At 40.0% G+C, this 22,870-nt stretch overlaps 1 protein-coding gene across 4 annotated transcripts in view; it reads right to left on the bottom strand.

Annotated features, from left to right (window-relative positions):
- Positions 1–15,842, bottom strand: part of LOC121680982 (homer protein homolog 1) — a 170,170-nt gene extending 154,328 nt beyond the window's left edge. For all 4 annotated transcript variants that reach the window (XM_042060583.1, XM_042060584.1, XM_042060582.1 and 1 more), the window contains exon 1: positions 14,895–15,842. Coding sequence is in view for 3 of the 4 variants with exons in the window: in XM_042060584.1 (XP_041916518.1) it covers positions 14,895–14,899 (5 nt within the window). In the remaining variant the exon portion in view is untranslated. The remainder of the gene's footprint in view (positions 1–14,894) is intronic.
- Positions 15,843–22,870: the final 7,028 nt, after the last annotated feature.

Here is a 22,870-nt window from a genome sequence, read left to right on the forward strand (position 1 = left end):
TATTTTTGTTTGTTTTTATGTAATGTTCGTAATTTTATGTAATGTCATGTTTATTTTTTGTATTGGTTTGTCTAGTTAAATGTTTTCCCTATTTATTTACGCTATTTTTGATAGTTTTTCGTGTTATTCTTAGTCCTTTTTACTGCTTCTAAGTCAGCTGATGTCGTTGACATTTGTCCATTGGGAGCTTGCTATGGTTAGCTTTTGCCCTAGCTGGGCATCGGACATCCTTCCATCTATCCGTGAGCGGTGCAGCACTTCACTGTCTGGTCGAGGGGATCTCTCGGGACAGCTGGACCTAGGCTACTCTGCGAAAGATCTGCCGTGGCCGCCGAGCTGTTGCTGACCTGCGAGCTGCCATGCCAACTGCAGACTAACTGGGCCTCTGACATCCTTCCATCTATCCGTGAGCGGTGCAGCACTTCACTGTCTGGTCGAGGGGATCTCTCGGGTAAGTTGGACCTAGGCTAGCTACTCTGCGAAAGATCTGCCGTGGCCGCCGAGCTGTTGCTGACCTGCGAGCTGCCTTGCCAACTGCAGACTAACGTTAACGGTGAAGAGCTGCAATCTCACGGAGCAACAAACGGTCGCTGTAAAGTCCACCAAATTGCGGATCTACACGATCGTCCAGTACTTTGGACTGTGCTTCCAGTCATCTCCAGACTGCAGTCTACAAGGCTAGCTTCTAACGTTAATGTTATCTCCAGACTGCCAGTGAATTCACCGGGTTGGTCAGTTGCTAGCAGCTAAAGAACTTTGTTGGCATTGCATCGGTTGTGAAGACACAGCTCTGTGCGCAGTTTTCACGGATCATCATTACCCTTGGACATTTTCAGGTGGTTTGGAAATTGGACTAATTTTAATCACTTTTCCCCCTTTTTAAATATATTTTCTTTTTTTATTTGTTTTGTTGTCTGTCTTGGTGTCACGGGTACGCTGGCGACTACGCCGCTCTGTCCGGCATTTTTTGTATTTGTTATTTTTTAAATGTATTTGTCATGTCTTGATGTCATGGGTACGCTGTCGACTACGCCGCTCCATCCGGTATCTTTTGTCTTGTTGTTATGTGTCTTGTTTGTGGAGCGCTTTGGGTTGCACTATGTGCATGTTAAATGCGCTTTAAAAATAAATCTGACTTGACTTGACTTTGTTTTGATGTGTAAATAAACACCAATACTTGAAGTTTGGATCCCTGTATGTTTACAGAACTATGACAAAAGTATGACCGCAAACTGACATAGTCTACCTTGTGCACAGAGAAAGCAAAAGCCAGATGTGTTTTTTTATTCATATACCATCAGTGTGTAGTTGGCACATTGTGTGCTTACTATTGTTATGGCTTGTGTTTACTGTTTGATACGAAAACACCATTTTTACGAAGGTGTGAAGAGTTAAGCAAGGTGTGTTAGCTTTTGCAAGAGAACTACAATGTTTTGTTGATTGGGTGAAAGGTTTTCCTATTGTAAAAAACTGTAAAATACTTTGTTAAGCAAACATGAATAAAAGGCCAGACATATATATATATATAATCACAAACAGAGCCATTATAGAATTGCTGTCAATGGTATAAAGTAATGGAGGTGCAACTGCCTACCTAAGTTTAAAAACCCAAGTCATATCCTTACATGTAAGTCACCTACATATAAGTAATACATTTATTCACATAAATCTACACCTGTACAACAGGGTCTCCACCCTTTTTGGGAATGACGGCTACCTGATTGATGTGAAATCATATGGAGGACTGTTTATCTGAAACAAGAGCAGTCAGGTGACAGCAGACACTTGCTCCTGTTAGCGAGGGTAATCCTCCTGAATAACGTGTTTGGCTTACCTTTAAATTATGAATGTCATGAAAGCCTTCATATATTAAGAATAGCCTAAATAATATGCATAAATAATAAATGTTCACTACCCTACAGAGACTTACCTTTAACACAGTATCAACTTGTAAGGTACTGCCATTACTGTTTCAAATTGTATAAAATCTTCACATGCTTCAATTAAACATTTAAATATGTATTAAAAACTTTGCAGCTGATCACTCATTGGCTATAATTAGAAGCTACATGCTGCGGGCACCTCATGGGCGTCCTGAGAGCTACCTGGTGCTTGTGGGCACTGTGTTGGTGAGGCTAGGATCGTTTTCAACAAGTAAGGTCAGAGAGTCTGCTGTGTTACACTAAAGATGTGTAGTTAACGCAAGCAGTAATGGCGAGCCCGAGCACCTGTGGTGACATTTCGGAATCCAACAAAGCACTGACGTGGTGCGTTTGTCAAATGTACATATCTGATGTCTGTGGTATTTGTTTGCATGTTTTCTACATCGGAAGCACTTGCACACATTTGTCTTAGAGAGGTCCACATCCTACCAACTTTTGTGTGGGGTAAAATTATTTGCTGACCACACGACTCAATGACATAAGGGTGCACTATGGAGTCCCTGGGCCACACCTGACACAAAATCCTGTCCCTGAATAGACTGTGAGGGATGACATGGGTGCCATGGTAACCATTGATTTCAGCCTACTACCACCCCACCCATAATATAAAATTAGGACGCCTGCAAGTTCATACACCAAATGTGAAACGAATCTGATGAAATTTCTAGGAATGGTAGAGGTAAGACCAGTGTAATAGCCATTTTATCTGTTGCCAGATGGTGGTGAAATGCCAAATGCATTGTGGGCATGTGATTTCCATTAATCATTTGATTGATCATTTCCATAATAATGAAGAGTCTGTGGGGTTTGACCCATGTCAATCAATGCATGACAAATGTATCATACATTTCCTGTTTATATGGCGAGGTATGTAAATTCTGTGTAAATTCAGCCTGTGTATCTGTGTGTGTTTTCTGTGTAAATTCAGTATGTGTGTGTGTGTGTGTGTGTGTGTGTGTGCATGCATGTGCACTGCATGTGTGTGTGTGCAGATATTTCCTATTGTAATGTTCAGTCAGGTCAGTGTTATTACCTTTTTTGTGTGTCAGAATCTTTAAGTGTGTGTGTATATCTGTGTGTTTGTGTGAGTGTGTGTTTGTATGTGTGTGTGTGTGTGTGTGTGTGTGTGTGTGTGTGTGTTCCACTGTAGATGTGTGAAGTAAGTTGACATGCACCTAAACTAAATTAATCTAATGAATCTGATACCAATATCCAAAATAAATTTTAAAAAATCCTTCTATTGCCAGTTGGTAGCGCTATACCACACACATTAATTAGGCATGTGAATATCATCATAATAATAATACAGACCTGCCAACCTTGAATAATTTTTTGAGTAGCACCTCAAGCCGAGAAAAAACAAAAATTGCATGCAGCCAAAAACAGACAAAGCCATACATGCAAGATACATTTTGGATAACGACCCATCTTTATTGTCACATATCTATCTAAATTTGATCCAAGTAGTTTCTGAAAATGCAAACTGAATCTTTTACAGTAGCTCTATAATTTTGACAATCTTTTTTAGAGCCTGATAATCCTGACCTGATGAAAAAGACTTGTGTTGATAAGGACTGATGTGAATATGTTGTCCATTTTCTGATATGTGGTCTCTATTCAACCGTGTTAGGTCTATTACCTCTTTTCAATCCATCATTATTAGTTATTATACAGCTCTTCACAATGCAAGTAGAATGCTCCATTGACTTGAATGGGATTTCCCAAAGTTCTAGCGGTCATTATTTCTTGGGAAAGGACCTCTGAAAAAAATAATGACCGCTGTCAATGGCAACGGAGTTTGTGCTTCTAATTCAGGTCTTTCAGCGACACCCTGTGGTCAAAAAAATTAATGACTTTAAAGTGAATTTTAATATTTTCGGCGAGTACGGGGATTTTCAGCACTGGTGGGAGGCCCAATTTACTAATTTGCAGTCTCCAAAACGTAAAAGCCATGAAGAAAGCCATGAAGAAAAGGAGAAGACCAGTAAGAGACATAAACAGCTAACAAGATTAATGAAATAGAGGAAAACCGACATGAAAAAAATACAAAAAAATAGTACTGTTTGGGCTATAAAAATCTTCCGAGATTGGGTTAAAGAGACTGTTGCGGAAGATGCAGATGGGTGGGCTTAGCAGAATAAGCCGCTATTACAGCCAATTCAACATCCTCAAGAACCCGCTATTCAATTCCAGCAACAATGTGTACAAATCGGTCTTAAAGGCACATCGCAAGAGTGGCAAAGACACCAGCCAGCATCATCCGGTCATCTCCAGTGCTGATTTGAAGATCATGGATTCAGGGGTCCTCAATACAAGCACAACCATCGACCTTATAAGAAAGGTATGGTTTGATGTTCAGTTACACCTTGCACGTAGAGGAAGGGAGGGTAACCGAGACCTAACACGGGAGTCTTTTCAACTAAAACAAGATGAAAATGGAAAAGAATACATCACATTATCGCACAACGCAGAAACGAAAAACCACAAAGACCCCAGGGATCTGATGCAACAGATGTATCGCAGGTGCATTTTTTCTGAGCCAGCTATCCCAAATTGCACAGTTGCAAAACATATCTTTCCCATTGCCCACCGGATGTCAATGCATTCTACCTACACCCTCTGAGAAAGCCCCAGGATACCCTCAACCAGCAGAACATCTGTTATTCCAGGTAGCCCATGGGACATAATGCACTGGGACAAGTGATGGCAAACATCAGCAAGGCAGCTGCACTTTCTACGCGCTACACCAACCACAGCCTGCGCAGCACAGCTGTGCAACTACTGTCAAAAGCCGGCCTGCAAACCAGAGAGACCATGAAGGTTACCGGACACAGGTGCGAAACCAGCCTGAAGAGCTACTGGGCTCCCACAACATCCGACTGGGAGAAGTGGAGCCAGATCCTTTCTGGTGAGTTGCTAACACTAATGTCTAATACATTTTTCCGATCTACCCAGCTAGCCTATTCAGCATGGTATATTCTGTTTCCAGATGCGCCTGACACTATCTCTGTCTCTGCGAGAGAGGTTGGGGAAATCGCTCGTGAGGCTAACGGAAGTCCGACGACTTTCAACCTACCCAGAGATATTGGATATTTCCGGCTGCACCTTCAACGGGAACGTCCAGTTTAAAATCAATAAGTAGCCTTGCTGCTAGCCACACTGCCTGGAACTGAATGAATCCCAACAGACATTGCCAAGCAACCCCCAAACTTTTGGGAACTATTTTATCTGCTGCTGAAGTCATTATATAAGCCTTTCGGCCTTCATAAAAGTGGACTGTATGATTTTTTTTGTGTGTGTGTTGGCAAGTAGCCATACTGTATAATAAGCAGGATAATGTATCACGCCTGGTCATTATTGGGAAAATAAGTCCCTTCAGGGCGGAACAAGACCCCTCCGCTGCGCGTCAGGGTCCGGTCCGCCCTGTTGGGACTTATTTTCCCAATAATGACGTTCTGTACAATATCCCTTACATATCTCTTTTGTAAAGAAATACATCTATCTCTCATGCTATGTCAACACAGAATTCACCTGAATATAGGCTACAGTAGATAGATGCTTATGGACATCTGCTGTTGTCAGTGTGCAGGCTATCCCTTAACAGACACAACAGCCTACAGCCCACTTTCAGACTCACTGTTGTCAGACTCAATGACTATATTTGGCCTTGGAAAGATCTGGGCTCCCTGAGAGCGTTTTAGTTATGAAAACTTTAACCATCAATGACACATGGAAAATATAACGCTAACTGAAATAACTGGTGAACAAGTAATAACTTTCCAAGAAAACATCAAACTATCAAACTATTCTAATTCACACGCACCAAGGAGCTTTCCGGAGAAGTTGGATGTTTGCTCGTTTTTGCATAGTTTTAAATAAAAAATCGTACCGGCGTACTTTGATGTAAAAATGTGTGGTTGCTACGCAAAATGCATACAGATTGGCAGGTTTGATATCCAAAATTTTTTAAATTTCCAACCAATTAACCAAGGTGTTGTCAATGTCTAGCACACTTCCTGTTTGGTCAGCTGGTGGTGCTAGACCAGGTTGGCAGTTTGCCAGGTGGGCATGAGGATATCATCAGATTTATATTAACTAATTTTCTTAATAAATTCCAAAAACTATTCTGACTTTGGCCAGCTGCTGGCGCCAGACAGGCATATTGGTGTGTATATGTGGATGTCATATACACCTAATCTGATTGTGATATCCAACAGAAGTGAAAAAAAAACATTCCTTCTCCTGCCAATTGGTGGCGCTTATGCCAGGCATGTTAATAGGACATGAATATCATCATTATGATATCCAACATTTTGTAAAATTTCAGATCAATCGGGCATTGCCAATTGCCAAGTGGTGGCACTACGCCAGGCAGGCCCATTGGGTGTCTGGATATTATCATAATCATAATATCTAACTTTAATATTAACCTGAGAAGTTTCAGACCATTCATTCAAAGCACAGAACATTTCTGGCACATTTCCTGCTTGGCCAGATGGTGGCGCTATGCTAGGCATGTGAATTATGTGAATATCATCACAATCATGAAATCCAATATTTTGTAGTTTCAGATCAATCCATCAAAGCATTGAAAATGTTTGCCATATTTCCTGCTTGGCCAGATGGTGACGCTATGCTAGTCATGTGAATTACACATGTGAATATCATCACAATAATGATATCCAATATTTTGTAAAGTTACAGATCAATCCGTTAAGGCATTGCCCATTTCTGGCACATTTCCTGCTTGGTCAGGTAATAGCGCTATGCCAGGCAGGCCCATTGGGTGTCTGGATATCACCATAATCATAATATCTATTAACCTGAGAAGTTTCAGACCATTCATTCAATGCACTGTGACTTTATGACACATTTCCTGTTTATATTAAAATCATAAAAAATCATTATTTCGCTATTTCAACATATCAAAAATCCCTTCCCACTTTAAAATCAGCAATATCTTGGCATCATGTTTGCCAAATTTCACATGAATCTGACCAACCGTCTAGGAGTATGTTAAAACTGACCATGTGTCCACATGCACAAAATACCAATTACCTCACTTCCTGTTGGGCGTGACTAATGCAATTTACATACAACAGTTGTTTGTCTTTGGAAGCCCCACACACCTACTAAATTTGGTGTGTGTAGCTGAACCCACCACAAACAAGGCTAAATCATCTGTCTCACAAGAATAATCTAGTATACACTGCAAAAACTGCTTATCTAATAAAATCTAACCAAGTGTTATTAAGAGACTGACCAAGGGCTTTCTCTTTTGACTCAATTGACTTAATTTAAGAAGAGTTTGACTTTCTTTAAGACGTCTGATTCTGAAAACAAGCAAATTTGTCTGCCAGTGGGTTGAGTAAATTTGTCTTGACAAGACTTCTAAAAAATAAGTCAAAGTCTTCTTAAATTAACCCTTAGAACCCAATTGACGCAAAGTGTGTCAAAAAACTAAAAACAACACTAAATAGATGTTTTAATCTTAATATAAGATTAATAACTTGGGTAGATTTTATTTTTTGCTGTCAGAGGAACATGAAACTTCTGATCATGAGACAGACTGCTTTGGTAGAAGCGGCTATTAATAGTTAGGGACAGTCAATGTTATAGTGTCAGATATAATAACACTTATTGTGTTGATAATGTTGATAAAGGGGTCATCACTAACAAAATTAGCAAATAACTATGGATTTGGATCAATGACTTATCAGTCAACTTCAAAGTTATTTATCACATTTTATAACTTGTTTGGTTTTCTCTTACAAATGTTATTCGAAGAAACATTAGTGTAAATGTAAAGAGTATGTGTGTGCATGTGTGTGTACTTGCCTGTGTGTCGCTGAACCAGCAATCTACTCCACAATAGCTGCTTCTTTGTTAGGCAGCTCTTTGTTAATGCCATACTTTGTCATGTGCAGGTGATGTTGCATTGTACCGGAATCTGGAAGCTGGTGTGATCACATCAGCACTTAATGCTTCATCTCCTGAATTCTTAAGCTTTGTGTTTGCATAATGACACAATGAAACACACAGTTGCTCTTGACATAGATGGTCTTATCATAATGTTATCATCAAACAGTCAAACCATTCTACAACCTCTCTGTAGCGTAGGTGATTCCTGAGGGATTCCATCTAGTGCATACCTGTCAACATTTAGCTTTCCAAAAACGGGAGATTTTTTTTCGGGGGGGGTGGGTCAGTGTTTATCGGATCTGTGTTTGCACACGTATTTCAACACTGCATTTCGGTCGTTGCTTTTACCTTACCATTAGGCCTACCTTACACATGCCAGTTGTGTGACCACCAGCTGCCTGCAGCCTAGGCTAACTCCAAAGCTGCTTGCTGTCAGATTTGGTTCCGAGGGCACAAGTTCAGTGTATCAACAACACTCAATAACAGTTTATGTGATGTGTTAATCAATTAAATTCCCAACAATTTCACAACAGCTAGTTCTGGAGTAGGCCATTCAACTAGCCCGCTTGCTTACGACGAGACTCAGGCTGCGCAGTCGGTACCCGCTTCTTTATTTGGGTTGCCAGGTTTTAGCCTATGACAAAACGGTTGAAATTGAAACTAAGTGATCGTGTATGTGTAGGGTGTATTTCATACACAATCTGGCAACCTGAATGGATCAATGATTTTAAAATGAAGTTTGATGGCCATCCAAATTACGGGGGTTTTCCGGGAGAAATAACACAACTGGGAGATGACCTTGAAATACGGGAGAAACCCGGGAAAAACGGGAGTGTTGACAGGTATGATCTAGTGATCATACAGGACTGTTTTGGTTGGTTGCTGCCGCCTCATAATTTGACTGGGGACAGAACAAAAGTCATATGGCAGCACATTGTGATGCCATATGACACCTGTTACATTTTCTCTTGTGTGACAATACTCCAGGCGCGTAGCAAGTGTGGGGGATGTGGGTTTATAACGTACACACTTTTGCTGGAACACGATTCTATCCCCCACACTTTTTGTCAGATTAAAATTAAAGTAAAATATGGAAATAAACGCTCCCGTAAAGAGTTGGAACCGTATCTACCATAACGCAAACACAGAGACACAAATAGGTCTGTTGATTTGATTGAACGGTCATCCAGCCAATCACATCAAGTTAGCCAGTGAAGAATCAGCGCCGCTCTGATCAAATTCAAATTGTGCGTCTTTCAAGGCTGTGCTGCTGCTTGGGTCTGCATTATAATGTTTGCAGTGAGCAGATTTCAGGTAGAATTGAAATGATAATTGTTACCGCATTATGCTAATTTAGTAAACCAAAATTCACTGTCTGACTGACAGTTTTTGTCACAATGTGATGCAGGGAGACGGCGGTGCGCGCACCAAGGCACTTGTTGTTTCTGCAGAAAGACCTTTGGCTACTGTTCTCAGAGCATTATGCTTTCTCTGTCTATGATCTGCAGCTTTTCTCAAACTATGGGCCTCCTCAACAATTAACCTACAGGTCCACGTAGCCGCGAAATTAAGATTAAGATGAGAACTAAGATTTCCAGCATGTATAACTCATTATGAGCGCTCATGCAATGTGTGCGTCCCTGCAGCAAGTGAAACTGGAGGTAAGGTGGACTAGAAGCAACAATAGTTTAAACTACGTAGCTTAGTTTCCTGTAACCATCAATGGAAAAAGCATAGAAACTGCAAATTATAATCTTTAAATTTACATTAATTAAGCTAATTAATTAATGCAACACTATTTATTTATATTCCCTTTGCATATGTTAGGGTAGACTTCAAACGTTTTTGAATTTAAGCTTACAGTTCTGTCACTATTCTGTGTCCGTGATACCTCGAAATTTATTGTAGCCTGCTAAACCATATGCACAAAACATAATTTCTGAAATGATTTCTAGATGTATAACATGAGATATGTCTCCATATAGGGTAGTGTCAAATAGTGAAGTGATCGCAGGTAGATCATGTAGGCCTACATGTCACATGAGCCACACATATGAGGGGCGCTGCTTCTTCTGTCCCCCCCAAACTGCATTAAAATGGTGTGTTTAGCAATCAGAATTTCAAAAAATGTTCTGGGGAGAAACTCCTGGACACCAATATAGTCCGCACCCCTCTCAGAAAACACTTACAACGTCCCTGTAGGGAGTTATTTATAATTTGGCCAGATTGTTTCATTTTCCTATCCCACAACCCCCACACTTTTAAAAAGCTTGATACATTGAAAAGCTGGCAAAAAAGCCAAGTGGCATGTCCATTTTCTAATCACATTTTTAGTGTGAAAGGCGGAACATCCCAGAAATACACTACAAAATTGTTTATCTTTTCTTAATATATGAAAATATCATATGCTAGGTAAGTTAGAAATGGTGTGTGAGCTGGTATTTGGTAATAGTGAGAACAGGCGTGCTCAAAAACATCTTGACACCGCTTTAACTTGGCACGAAGTTCTGGAAGAACTGTGAACTTCCACCACCGCTTGACTCATCGCAAATGCCCATTTTTTTCTTTTTGTTTTGACTGTCTGTTTGTTTTTGTGTTGTCTTGCTTTGTTTGTGCTGACTTTGTAAAGTGACCATGAGTCTGAGAAAGGCGCTATATAAATGAAACTTTATTATTATTAACTGTTCCCAGATCTTTTCCCATCCCTTCTCCCCTCTAGTCTAACGGTGACCGTGTTGACTGACCTCAGGAAGACCACTAAAGTTTTGGTGGAGGAAACTCAAACAATTGAGGACGTGCTACTGAAGGCACGGGTTGAATACACAGTCAGTGACGTTAAATTCATCTATGTAATCACCATGACCAAAATTTTACTTTTTTAAAAACTTTTTTTTTGGCTGTTACTGCAAACAAAAATATATATTAAGGATGGCCTGCCTTTGGATTGAATGATCGTAGCAATCTAGAATCTTTGGTTAGCAAAAGCCGGACGTTAAAGGAGAACTATGCAGTTTGTTTAGCTGAATTTACCTTAACTTCACAGCTTCGTAGTCATTGGAATGGTTTTGAGTTTTTTCTGGGGCGAATGGTGGCCGTTTCGATCAGAGTGCGAATTACCCCACCATAATTGGGGGGTACTGCTTCTTCACTTCTTCTATGACCATCATGGTCCACTACCTATCAATCCCCATCGTGATCGCCAAGTGATGTGTTGTGCAACACACATACAAGGTGTAAACATGCGACAAACTGATAATCAGTTGGCTACAGAATATCTCATTGTTACTATGTCCAAAAGAGAACGGTTTTGATCAACTCTCAAAAGTTAGAAGTTAAGTGCACTGAAATACCATTCTAATTACTAGTAAAAGTAATACCTTTACAGCCTATTGCTTATTTCATGACATATTGATTTGGTTTATTTTTAGATTTCATAAGACCTGGAGGTAAGATCCAACCCTCTAATAAAGCCTAGCCTACTGTATAAACAGAAACCAATTTTCCATTATAGTCTATGGTAGTCAGTGTCAAATCAACACAATTGCCTAGAGATATGTGAAGCCTAAGCAATCTTTAATGTGATTAAGGAGCATATAGCCTACTATGAAAAAACATACTACCACATAAGAACTACAGAGTGGTAACCTACAAGAATTCGATAACCAGAATGTAAAGAAGGCCTACTAACCAATTAAAAACAAATTCAAATACTAGCACTATTTAGCCTAGGCTACTTGGCTCTTTATGTTTCCACAGGTTTCACTAATGTTAAGTAGGCTTAGCTACATCAGACCCTCTTGTGCATAATAAAAACAACACAGGATCTGTGCCAAACTAATTTCAAAAGGGCACAATAATTTATTCAAGATAAAATGAGAATCAATGGACACCTAGGCTATGGACTGGAGTTCCTCTCCTTGGAAATGACAATCGATTTTACCTCACCACAATGTAAAATAATAATAAATGATTTAAATAGAGAATTATCTTGCTAACTAACCTTGGTAACTAACCAAGGTCCACTTTACTAGCCTCAGTGGGTAAGTAAGTAGCAGGTAATTAAATGTATGAAGACGTGACATGAGCTATGAAAGAAACACGTTAATACATGAAGGTTGTAAAATAGCACAACAAGCTAGACGTCTACTAGCAACTTACATTTACCCATGCACGTCAGCAGCAAACCGAATTTAGGCTACTGGAGGAATCAACGCCGTTGGCACTTGCTTGAGAAGTTGAAGTCGTTCTCTATATCTTTGGGTTCTAGCACCACGGTGGTTAAAAATGGTACGGTCCATAATAGGGGTGTCTGAAATCGCTTTACATTAAACTTTTCCTAGTGAAAATAGGAGTTGACTTGTATTGTAGCCAACTGTAATGATATTTTTTCACAATATCAGAAAAATTATCTGACCCCCCCAAAACGGATATTTCTGTCTCTTTGGTGAGTACTGGGTCTTCATTGGGGGGTATAGTACCCCCAGTACCCCCTGTAATTCGAACTAGTGGGCCGGCGGGCTGCCGGACTCAGAGACAGAAAGTCTCGCAGTCTCACAATGTAACAAATTGCTTTACTGCACTACATGCCAGGCACCAGCTAGAACAAGGTAGCGATGGAGTTTCGCAGACATTTGTCATGGCAGAACCAGCGAAAAGAAGCAGAAAGCGAGTAAACCGTTGTCAGAGGAACAGGGAAAGAGGAAACGGCAGACTGACCGATTGAGGAGTGTTGTAAAATATATACTCTAAAGCTGTAGGGGGAGCTCTGCAGTGAAACCTGCGAGCAAAAACCGAGAACACAGTAAAGAAATTGCCAAAACTACATATACTAGACTAGTGTAACAGAGGTCGTAATTCGTCCACCGCTCATGGCCCTCAAACCGGCCACCGAACACGCTAACCACTGAGCTAAAAGCCCAGGCTTCCAACTCGGCGGTTTAAAACGTTCTTAAGGTTAGGGGTGTGAGGATTTACACGCGCAACTAGCATGCTAGCTCAGTTCGCCTCCGTTACACTAGACTAAACTAGCTTACGTAACCTAGCAGGCTAAAGGTAGAAATTAGTTTGATGGGTGGCACATATCAGACCAGACGCTGTCAATGGTTACAACAATAGTAATCAGATGTGTTTACAAATCTAAGCCAAGTAATGTCACACAAATCACATTTCAACAGATTCAGCAGCCATTACCTGATGTAATCCGCCATCTTTGTTTACTTTTCACAGCTGTTTCAGACGTTACTGCAAAGGATCATGGGTGGTAGGGAGCATGAAGTGTTCAGTGATACTACCTTCAAAAACATATCTTAAAAGGCAGCAGTTTTTACCGTTTCGAACAGAGCCATTGTGTGTTACAATTATGTTAGAATCCTATAGCTGCGTGGTCCCAAAGTGTTGCTCTAATGGTAAAGTATTATAGTCATTGGTATTGGCTGGCATACTGTGATGACTAACAATGGCTAACTATGTTGCACCCAACTCTGATACTGTAAAAACATTTAATAATGTTTTGTCATTCTAGGGCCAACATCATTGTGCTCCTCAGCAAACCACTGAAAGCATGTTGTTTAAGCAAACTTGGTTGAATCACTATAGATTTAAGGACAGTTTTTTACCTTTCCAAACTGAAAGATATTGAAATCGCCTAGCTGTGCAGTCCCAAATGCTTTCTCTCATTTTTGCTCTAATGGTAAGGTACTAAGTGTATAAGTATGCTCTTTAGATCCCGTAATCAGTGATCATCCAATCAGTGAATTAGTGAAACACACTCAGCACACAGTGAACACACAGTGAGGTGAAGCACACACTAATCTCAACGCAGTGAGCTGCCTGCTACAGCAGCGCTCGGGGAGCAGTGAGGGGTTAGGTGCCTTGCTTAAGGACACTTCAGCCGTTCCTACTGGTCGGGGTTCGAACCGGCAACCTTCCGGTTACAAGTCCGAAGCCCTAACCAGTAGGCCACGGCTGCCCCCGAAGGCTGAAGCTATTGGTACTGGCTGGCATATTGTGATGACTAACACTAGTGCAACCAAAGCTGATAGGTACTATAAACAACATTTAATGACAAATGTCTTGGCACATCATTCTGGGGCCAATATCATTGTGCCTCACGGGTAATCACTAAAAGTGTGTTAGGTATAACCAAGCAAATTGGTTAAATAACTCAGACTGACCCCACAGGAACACAATTTAGACAGCAAACAAAGTGACTTTTACCTTACAGGGAAATATTTGTAATATTGGTCAGTGTGGTCTGGAAATTGAATTGATCTGCATGGGTTCGCAGCAAGGTCCCAATGTAGAGATGCATGATCCTAAATTATGTGCCCCCTTCAGAATGATCGAAGACCATATTCCCATCCCCCTTCCGTGCAACATCTGAATTTGGGACAGTGTACGGAGGCAGTTAAGGTCGAAACAAAATATTAATTAACTCATGGGGGAAAGTCGCGTTTTCTCCCAACTTCTTTACCCCAGACCAGTAGTGGCAACTTGGGCAATGTCAGACACTATTGCCTTTTGAACTTAGGCGCTGTCAAAGAAAACTTGGGTAATATAAAGCAAAGCCACGTTGTGCCATACACCGACGAGAAGGCATTCGCGGATTTCAGCCAGACCACTATGAATTCTAGACCAACGTTGAGCCTAGGCTATGAAATTACACTCTTACTAGCACAGAAGGTGCACCAGATAGATCTGAATGTAACAATTATAATGCGAGGTAAGAGATGGTCTAGTCATACTGTCTCGTCTGGTGCACTTTTCTTGCTTAGGTTCGTAATGCTTGGCCCTGTGTGCATTATGTTTAACTGTTAGCCTTCCGTGAACGGCGTGTAGCAGTCTATTTGACAGCTAGCTTAACGTTAGCATGACGCTGAGATCAGACGTTTTACAATGCAAAACAACTATCCTACTCTGTTTCTTGAATGACGGCCAACATTTGTTGTAAATACAACAGAGTATATGGAATATGATTGACGTGATATGAAACAACAGTCAGAGACCATACAACAGTGTAAGGCTACGTACCCCATTTTGCTTGGTTATTCAAACTGACGCGGTTGTGAAACAGCGGAGAGGCGTTTGAATGTTTTCCTCTAACGTTAGCTGCTAGAGGTTGGTATGGTGGATTGAAGGTGGTTTCAGGATGAAGTTCCCTTTAGCCCGACATGATTTCCAATACAGTTAGATAATAAATTCCCCTGATAAAAGTGAACTCCAATTAACAGTAACGTAGGCTACTGTTGCATGATGGCAAGCATCGGTGCGGATGAAACAAAACAGGGTATCGCAATTGTCATTCTCAATCTGGCATTCACGATAACCGACACAGAAGATGATTGGCAGACACATTCCAATAGTGTGCGGGCAGCAAAGGTCGATGCTGGAAGGGAATACAAGTTTGTGTGTAAAGTGCACAAGTTCCACTCTGTCAGCTCGTTAACGTTTGTATCCCTCTAAAACAAACATTTGCATATCCATGTTCATCCTCCTCCAATTTATATGATCTTTCCAAGGATATACATTGGGTTAATTCACCCGTGAGCCGCTGAACCGTTAAAAAAAAATCCTGCTTGGTAGATTAGTCACACGGGGAAACCACGAAGCAGCGCTATTGGCAGCACGGCATACTGGGTCAGCGATAGAAATCCACATCAATACATGTTGGAGACATGGCAGTATTTTTGTTTCGATCATAAGCCTATCTTACGCCCATATTTCTTTCTCGAGTAAAAAAACCTAGAGAATTTCAAGACGTTATCCATCCTGTGCGCAGAACAGCAGGCTCGTTCTTGATCAGGATTACAAATCAGGCCAAACCAAATCGTCAAATCTAGCTTTGCTTATTAGGCAATAAATGGTAGTGATTTCACTAAAGCATTCGCAATCCAAACAGCATCCTAACTGCTCTGTCGTTCAGATTTCGTTCATCTACGAACCGCCATAATCTCCACTAATTTGATGACATTATCGTTCCCAGCTGGAGAATACTTTTGTGACGTCACAACGACTACCCTTCGTGTGACGTCATAGAAAAGTGAAGCAAGAAGAGGGCACTAGATAGATTGATACTTTATTGATCCCCAAGGGGAAATTCAAGGGTCTCAGTAGCATACAGACATCACACACAACATGCACTTACAGCAGAAATGGTAAACATAAGTATAAGTATAAACATATAACTAAACTCCACTGTACAATAAAGACAGTAGAAGAGAAGAAAGATAAGAAAACTAACAAAGCTAAATACTAAATACACTATATAAATTAAATTAAGAAAGTCCAATGTGCTTGAGGGTGATCAAGCATAAGACGCTTGTAGTGACAGGGCCGGGACTGGTAAGGTGCTAAAGGGAGTGAGTGTCATGGTGAAGGTGCAAACAGTAGTCTAACCATAGTCCTTAGTTATGTGTGCATGGCAAGGTGCTCAAGAGAGTGAGTGTCATGGTGAAGGTGCAAAAAGTAGTCCAACATTAGTCCAACAGTGCAACAGTGCTAGAGTAAGGTCTAGAGACCAGCATAAATAATATGGACAAATAGGAGAGTAAAGTATAATGTAGACAAGGTAAAATAAAAAAACTATTTCAGTGCAAGAACAGGTTGAGGTAATAGGGTTATAGCCATTCATTCATTCAGTATTGTAGCAGAAGCCTGACCGCAGCCATTGATCATGTGTGCTAATATAGCATGAAAAACAGTGTAGCAGTAAAACAGTAGTGACAACATTAGGCTGTGTACATTAGTAAAACAGTAGTAAGCAGTAGTGGGCAGTCAGTACTCAAACATGGACATGGAGAGGGTGGAGAGGGTAGACCCTTTTAAGAGAGTTCCATTATCAGCATCATAGTTGGCCCCACAAGACTTCCTTTTTAACATTCCATATGTTATCTTAATGCAGAGGAAGTAGATTGGTAACCAAATAGAATGTTCAAGCATTGTTGAGTGTCCCAGTGACGCCACTTCCGTTTGCCTCCATGGGACCTATCTTTTAAAAAAATTTGAACGCCAGTCTATGACGAAAAAGAAATTATTTTCTGGTCCCGGTTGACTTGTGCCTTGAATTACCCATATGATGTTTGTCAATTATAAAGACAATTTTTCATGTAAAGACATTTGCAGTTTGTTTCGTAACTATTAGATTACAACATTGTGAAAGATCGTAATTCCAACGACTACAAACCCATCAGTCGCGCTAGTGACGTTAGCTCATTCACAGCCACACTAGGTTGTACAAGCAGAGACGGTTGATAAGTTAACTATAGAATCTTTGGTACAAGCATACCAGCAACAGGTCTTAATTGGGCTTTCCTTGCCGATGAAAATACCATGAGTCAGAGGATTAAACACATCAGGTACTGTAAGTTGTATTCGTCCATAGACTGTACATTAGATACTGTTAAGTGACATAGCAGGCAGCAAGATGCAACCGTTAACTAGCATAACAGCTAATCTTATCGTTTAATTACGTTGGTGACGTACATCGTTCGAGACGAGAGATGTAGTCGACTGAGCGGATTTGCACAAAACCAACATAACTTTTGAAGTCTATTGAACAACAGTACTTTCTTGACGTGAAAAATTATCTTTTAAATTCACACACATCATATGTGAAATTCGTGGCACAATTCAAACTGGACCAAAAAATAATTGTTATCTCTCCATTAACTCCCGTTCATATTTTTTTTAAAGATAGGTCCCTTGTAGCGGAAGTCAAACGGAAGTCACTGGGACACTCTATTGTTGAAAGGGTCTATAGAGCAAAGATTCTATAGCGGAGCTCTGTTCTAGAATCTTTGCTATAGAGTATCAAGCCATGACGTAGCGTTGTCAAGGCAGCGATATCACTGGATCTAAACAAATCGATCTACCATTAGTAATCACCATAGCGGTGGCTTTCTTAATCTATTTAAATAATTTTACAACGTTTCTTTTATACTGTAGGAATCACATACTACAACATATATTCATACCAACACAACCAAATTTGTTACTACAGAGTTTTATTTTAGCATGGGTTTTCTCTGTAAAAGAGACCTGCATGTAACTTCAGCATGCGGTTAAAATCCTTAAATTCACGTGTTTTGCCTTTATTTTTGGCAAAAAACGTCACTCTTAACTTATTGATTGCCAAAAAACGTAATATAAAAATTTTCCTTCCCTTGCGTTGAGTGCCAAAAACGTAATATTATGATTTTAGCTTTTTTTGTTAAATTACGAAACTAGACACTCTAACACACCTTATATGTGATTTTGGGAACTCTGTGATGAATGTAAATTAAATATATGACGATCGAAAACTCATGAAAACGCACAATCTGGACATTTTATCTAGACATTTTATCATAACTCGTTTGCCGCTTTGGGTCGAATCAGTGGCTCATCCACGTCAGCTCAAAACCAGGCCATTTTCGTGGGTCTATCACTAGGTGGCAGTCTCGCCAGGTCTCGCTGATCACTTCCCAGAAAGTGGTCTAGATTGCTGGCACTCTTGGACAAAGCTTCCGAAAACAGCTTGGCATTCAATGAGTTAACAGCCGCCAGTCTTTGAAAAGACGTGAAATATCCACTGGAATTTTGTTTTTTTCTATTACACCTGCCAGGGAATCCGTGTTGTGGCTAAGCTGCTGCAGGTAAAACACGTTTAAATGACTATATTTGTTTTTATTAGCTAGAAATGATGCCTACATTCAATGCTATTTAAGTCACTTCGAAAGTTTGTTTAGATCCAGTGATTCTGCCGTCATGGAAACGCAACATCACACTTCGGTACTCTATAGACCCTTTCAACAATAAAAACAAAAACAATGCTTGAACAGAGAGGGTTAAAGCGGAGCGAGAGGTGCAAACGCTCAACAATTTCCGCGTTCGATTATTGCAAGGGGGAGGGGGGAAAATCCCCCTTTATGCAGACCAGAGTAAACCCTCGCTGCACTAATGTCAATGGAGACATATATAATGACAATAAATTGGTCATTATGTCTTTCTGGATTTGTTGAGGGTTTTTTGGAAAATTTTGTCATAATCTGTAAGTGTTTGGGATCATTTCAAGCCTAAAAGTGTAATTTTTTAGTGTTCGGATTTGTAATAAAATAACTTAATATCAGACCATGCTGCTGCCAGTTACTGTCCGGTTGTTAGCATGCTAGCTAGCCTCTTAGCTAAGATAACATTTTAAACGGAGAAGTGTAATTTCTTTGAAATGACAACTAGCTGAATAACATTACTGACATTAGTTAAAGTGGATAGTGTATACTCAAGTGAATTTGCAACAGTATATTAAGTTTAAGCGAAGTCCTTCAACTACTAGTCACTTGTTAGCGCATAGCTGTATTGTCATAGCTACTCCCATCCACTTGTATAGCATTTTAAGATAGCGTTAGCTAGCTAGCTAGCTTGGTTCAGATGACTAATTAAATTATTCATATCATGTCCTAAAGAATGATTCATTGGTATCATACATGATTATAGACAATAATACTGTGAACAGAATTATGTTTATCTGTTCTTATTGCTTATTAAGAGAGAAAGTTTATTTAGTGACATAAGGTGACACTCCCACTTATGCAGACAGGAACTGTCCCGTTTTGCTCCCATAGTAACGAATTACGTTGCTCTATCTTGCTAGTAATCAAGGATCTTTGGCTTGAACGTTCTATTTGGGTCCCAATCTACTTCCTCTGCATTAAGATAGCATATGGGATACCAGGCAAGCCTGATGCTTTTTCTCTACGAAGCTCCCCCTACCGTCTGTACGTGTCAATACGTGTGCGAGCCCTCCCTCGGTCTGAAGCTCTCTTCCTTTTCTTTGCATCTTCTGTCAAGGGTTTTCGCATGCTTTTTCACCGGCTCTGCCATTATACACATGTTTGCAACAATCGCTAGCGTTTCATTAGCCTGCCTCTGTGCTGGGGATGCAGGATGTAAACTGATCCTGCTTCTCGCGATGTCTGAGACTTTGTGAGACTGAAGGTCGGCGGGTAGGATACACCGAACTTGCAAGTGGGATATTCTTCCTACAGGCAGTAGGGGCGGGCGAGAGAGTCTTCATTCACCCTGTAATGAGTCATTTAGCCATATACCGACCTACGAAGATGATTAATTAACACGAAAACATTGCCTAATGTCCCTTTAATCTGAGTATAGAATCTAAATCCGTGTAAATCTAATTTTATATCTAGCCTAGACTAGTCTATCATAATCAGATATGTAATTCATTTGTAGGGAGAAAGAGTGACCATCCCCTTTCGCTGGACTAAATTCCCAGCATTTTCTCCTTCGTCAGGACACCAGAGAAAGCGAGATTGGTGGCAGCTTTGAAAAAGTTTGACGTGAGGTAGCAGTTGAAAAAAAGAAAGAGGGATCAAAAACAGAGACTCTTAGCAGCCACTGCTCTCCTCGATACAGTATGTCCGCGATAGACCTAGGCCTACTTAATATTGTTAACGTTCATAAAGAAAACATTGTGCATGAAATAGATGAATGGCATGATAAAGATAGGCCTACGGAAACCATTACGTCTAACTGTAGGGGTACAAACTGACCTCACGGGTGAGGATATTCAACGCCTCCACTTGGAATGCCAAAATTTAAGAAATCAGTAGGCCTACCTAGATCTTCGTGACGAACATAAGAAAGTGTCTTTGGAAGAACATGCCTTTGAGGGTAATGATGAAAAGGTCAAATATTACACTGGGTTACCAATCTATACAGTGTTGATGGCAGTGTTAAGTTTTATCGCCCCTCACCTTAATGGAAACTTGAAACTGACACTTTTTCAACAGCTGTTGGCAATCATGATGAGACTGAGACTTGGACTAAACCTATCAGGCATACACATTTGGCGTGGAGAGGTGTTGAGAAATAGCTTGCCTGTCTCCTTTCGTTACAAATTTAGAAAATGTGCATGCATTATTGAGTGATTGAAAAAGCAAGTGATTTTACAGCCAGATGTCAAACATATTGAAATTATAAAAGCCACAACACAACAAAACATTTGATTGGTATTACACCACAAGGTGTTATATCTTTTATATAAAAAGGCTGGGGGGGGGGGTACCAGTGACAAAATGATAACAGAAAGATTTTTGGACAAGTTACTGCCAGGTGACTTGATAATAGCTGATAGAGGGTTTGATGTTGGGGATGCTTATGTGTGCCGCCAATTTGAGCATTCCAGCATTTACAAAAGGGAAGAACCAACTAAACCTTTGTGATGTTGAGGCCACTTGTGGTTTGGCCGCTGTACGGATACATGTGGAATGGGTCATTGGTTAGGCAGAAGTATACAATATTAACGGTACTGTCACAGTGAATTTGTTCCGGCCAGGAAAAAAGTTCCGGATGACGCAACAATACCGTTCTAATCAGCTGTCTGATATGGTGTGCGCTCGTGAATATAAAGCAGGGGGAGCAGTTCCGGAAGACGTAACAATAGCCTACTTGTAAGACGTAACAATAGCCTACCTTATTTTTTACAGTCTATGATTAAGACATTTGAATGAGAAAACATACTGAAATAGGCATTGAATTGCAGTCGGATGGACAACAAATGCAGTGATGGCCTATGCGTTTTCTATAGTAGGCTACATTAACGCAAATATAGGCCTATAGTAGCCTAGGCTATTGAACAATGTGACAGTCAAGTCCTCCGTTTAAACTAAATAAACTAAAAAAAAAAAATAAACGTGTTTGTTTCTCGGACTAACGTTTAAATAGCCTACCTTTACCTTGTACCTGCGAAGGTCAGTATCTCTGGATATGTCCAGCTCTGAAGCTGTATGCAACAGTCTGGCATAGGCTAAGTAGCCAAACCAACATTGAAGACGTGTTCCTTTTCGTGTGTTATTTTGGTTATGTTGATTGCAACAGCCTAGCATTATACCTGGCAAAAGAAAAACATGCTTGTTTCTTTTTGAGGATAACAAAATAAAAAAGAACAATTGAATCCTAAGAAAAGTGAGAAGCCTCATAGTAAATTATAACAGCCGAATCCGCCTACCTAATCTTGTTAATTTTGGAAATTCGCTAACATACATATTTAATCTTTTTAAAAAGTAGGCGATGTGAACTGCTAGTGCTTTAACAAATACCCTTTGGTGTGGCTATAACAGAGCATACATAGAGTTACAAGATACAAGAGTTAATATAGCCCACATCCAATAATCCATGCAACATATTGGTAAACTAAAAAAAATATTAGATGTTAGGTTTCAGAGAAGTGAAACATCCAACACCTAGTATTCTTTTTCATTTTACATTTATTAATCTAACAGACACTTTTATCCAAGGTGATTTATTTTGATAAGTTCAAACTTCCTTGTGTAATAGCATTTTCAATTTCCAAAAGAAACCGCTCCTTCTTCTCAATTCGCTTATTTCGTGGTGGGTAGAGCGCTTTTTGATGCTTCTCAGAAGGTCTAACAATACTGTCACCTATTAAAAACACAAACACACAATGGTATTCTCATTAGATCAGTTGCTGTTCTAACACATCATTCACAACACTTCTACTTGTCATTTGTTTTGCATCATCACAACAAATGCTAAGAAAATGTCCAGTGCCGACTATAACAATCATATAAATGACAGCTAGGCTACACCCACTCATCCAGTTGTGAGTAAAGTGAATGCAGAGATTCAACACTGCATAGGCTGCAGAACTTAGGGTATATGCAAGAGTTATACATTGGGTACTTTTGCGATATTTATTTGTTTTTGCAGAATATCAATCAATGAATCAATATAATTTCTAGTTTAGTGTATAAAGTGAGTGGGATGTGTACATTGCAACTACAGGATTGGATATCTCTTCGAAAATACCAGCTAGTTAATATTGTTGGAATGACTGCACTAGGTAGATGAGGTTTAATATAATTGGAATGACTGAACAGTTAAATAGGTGGATAGTTAAAATGGTTAAATTATTTGCTAGTTAGATGAGGTTCAATATAATTGGAATGACTGAACAGTTAAATAGGTGAATAGTCTTAAGAGAATGAGACTGT

This window comes from Alosa sapidissima, chromosome 13 (genome assembly GCF_018492685.1).
Source record: "Alosa sapidissima isolate fAloSap1 chromosome 13, fAloSap1.pri, whole genome shotgun sequence".
NCBI lineage: Eukaryota > Metazoa > Chordata > Actinopteri > Clupeiformes > Clupeidae > Alosa > Alosa sapidissima.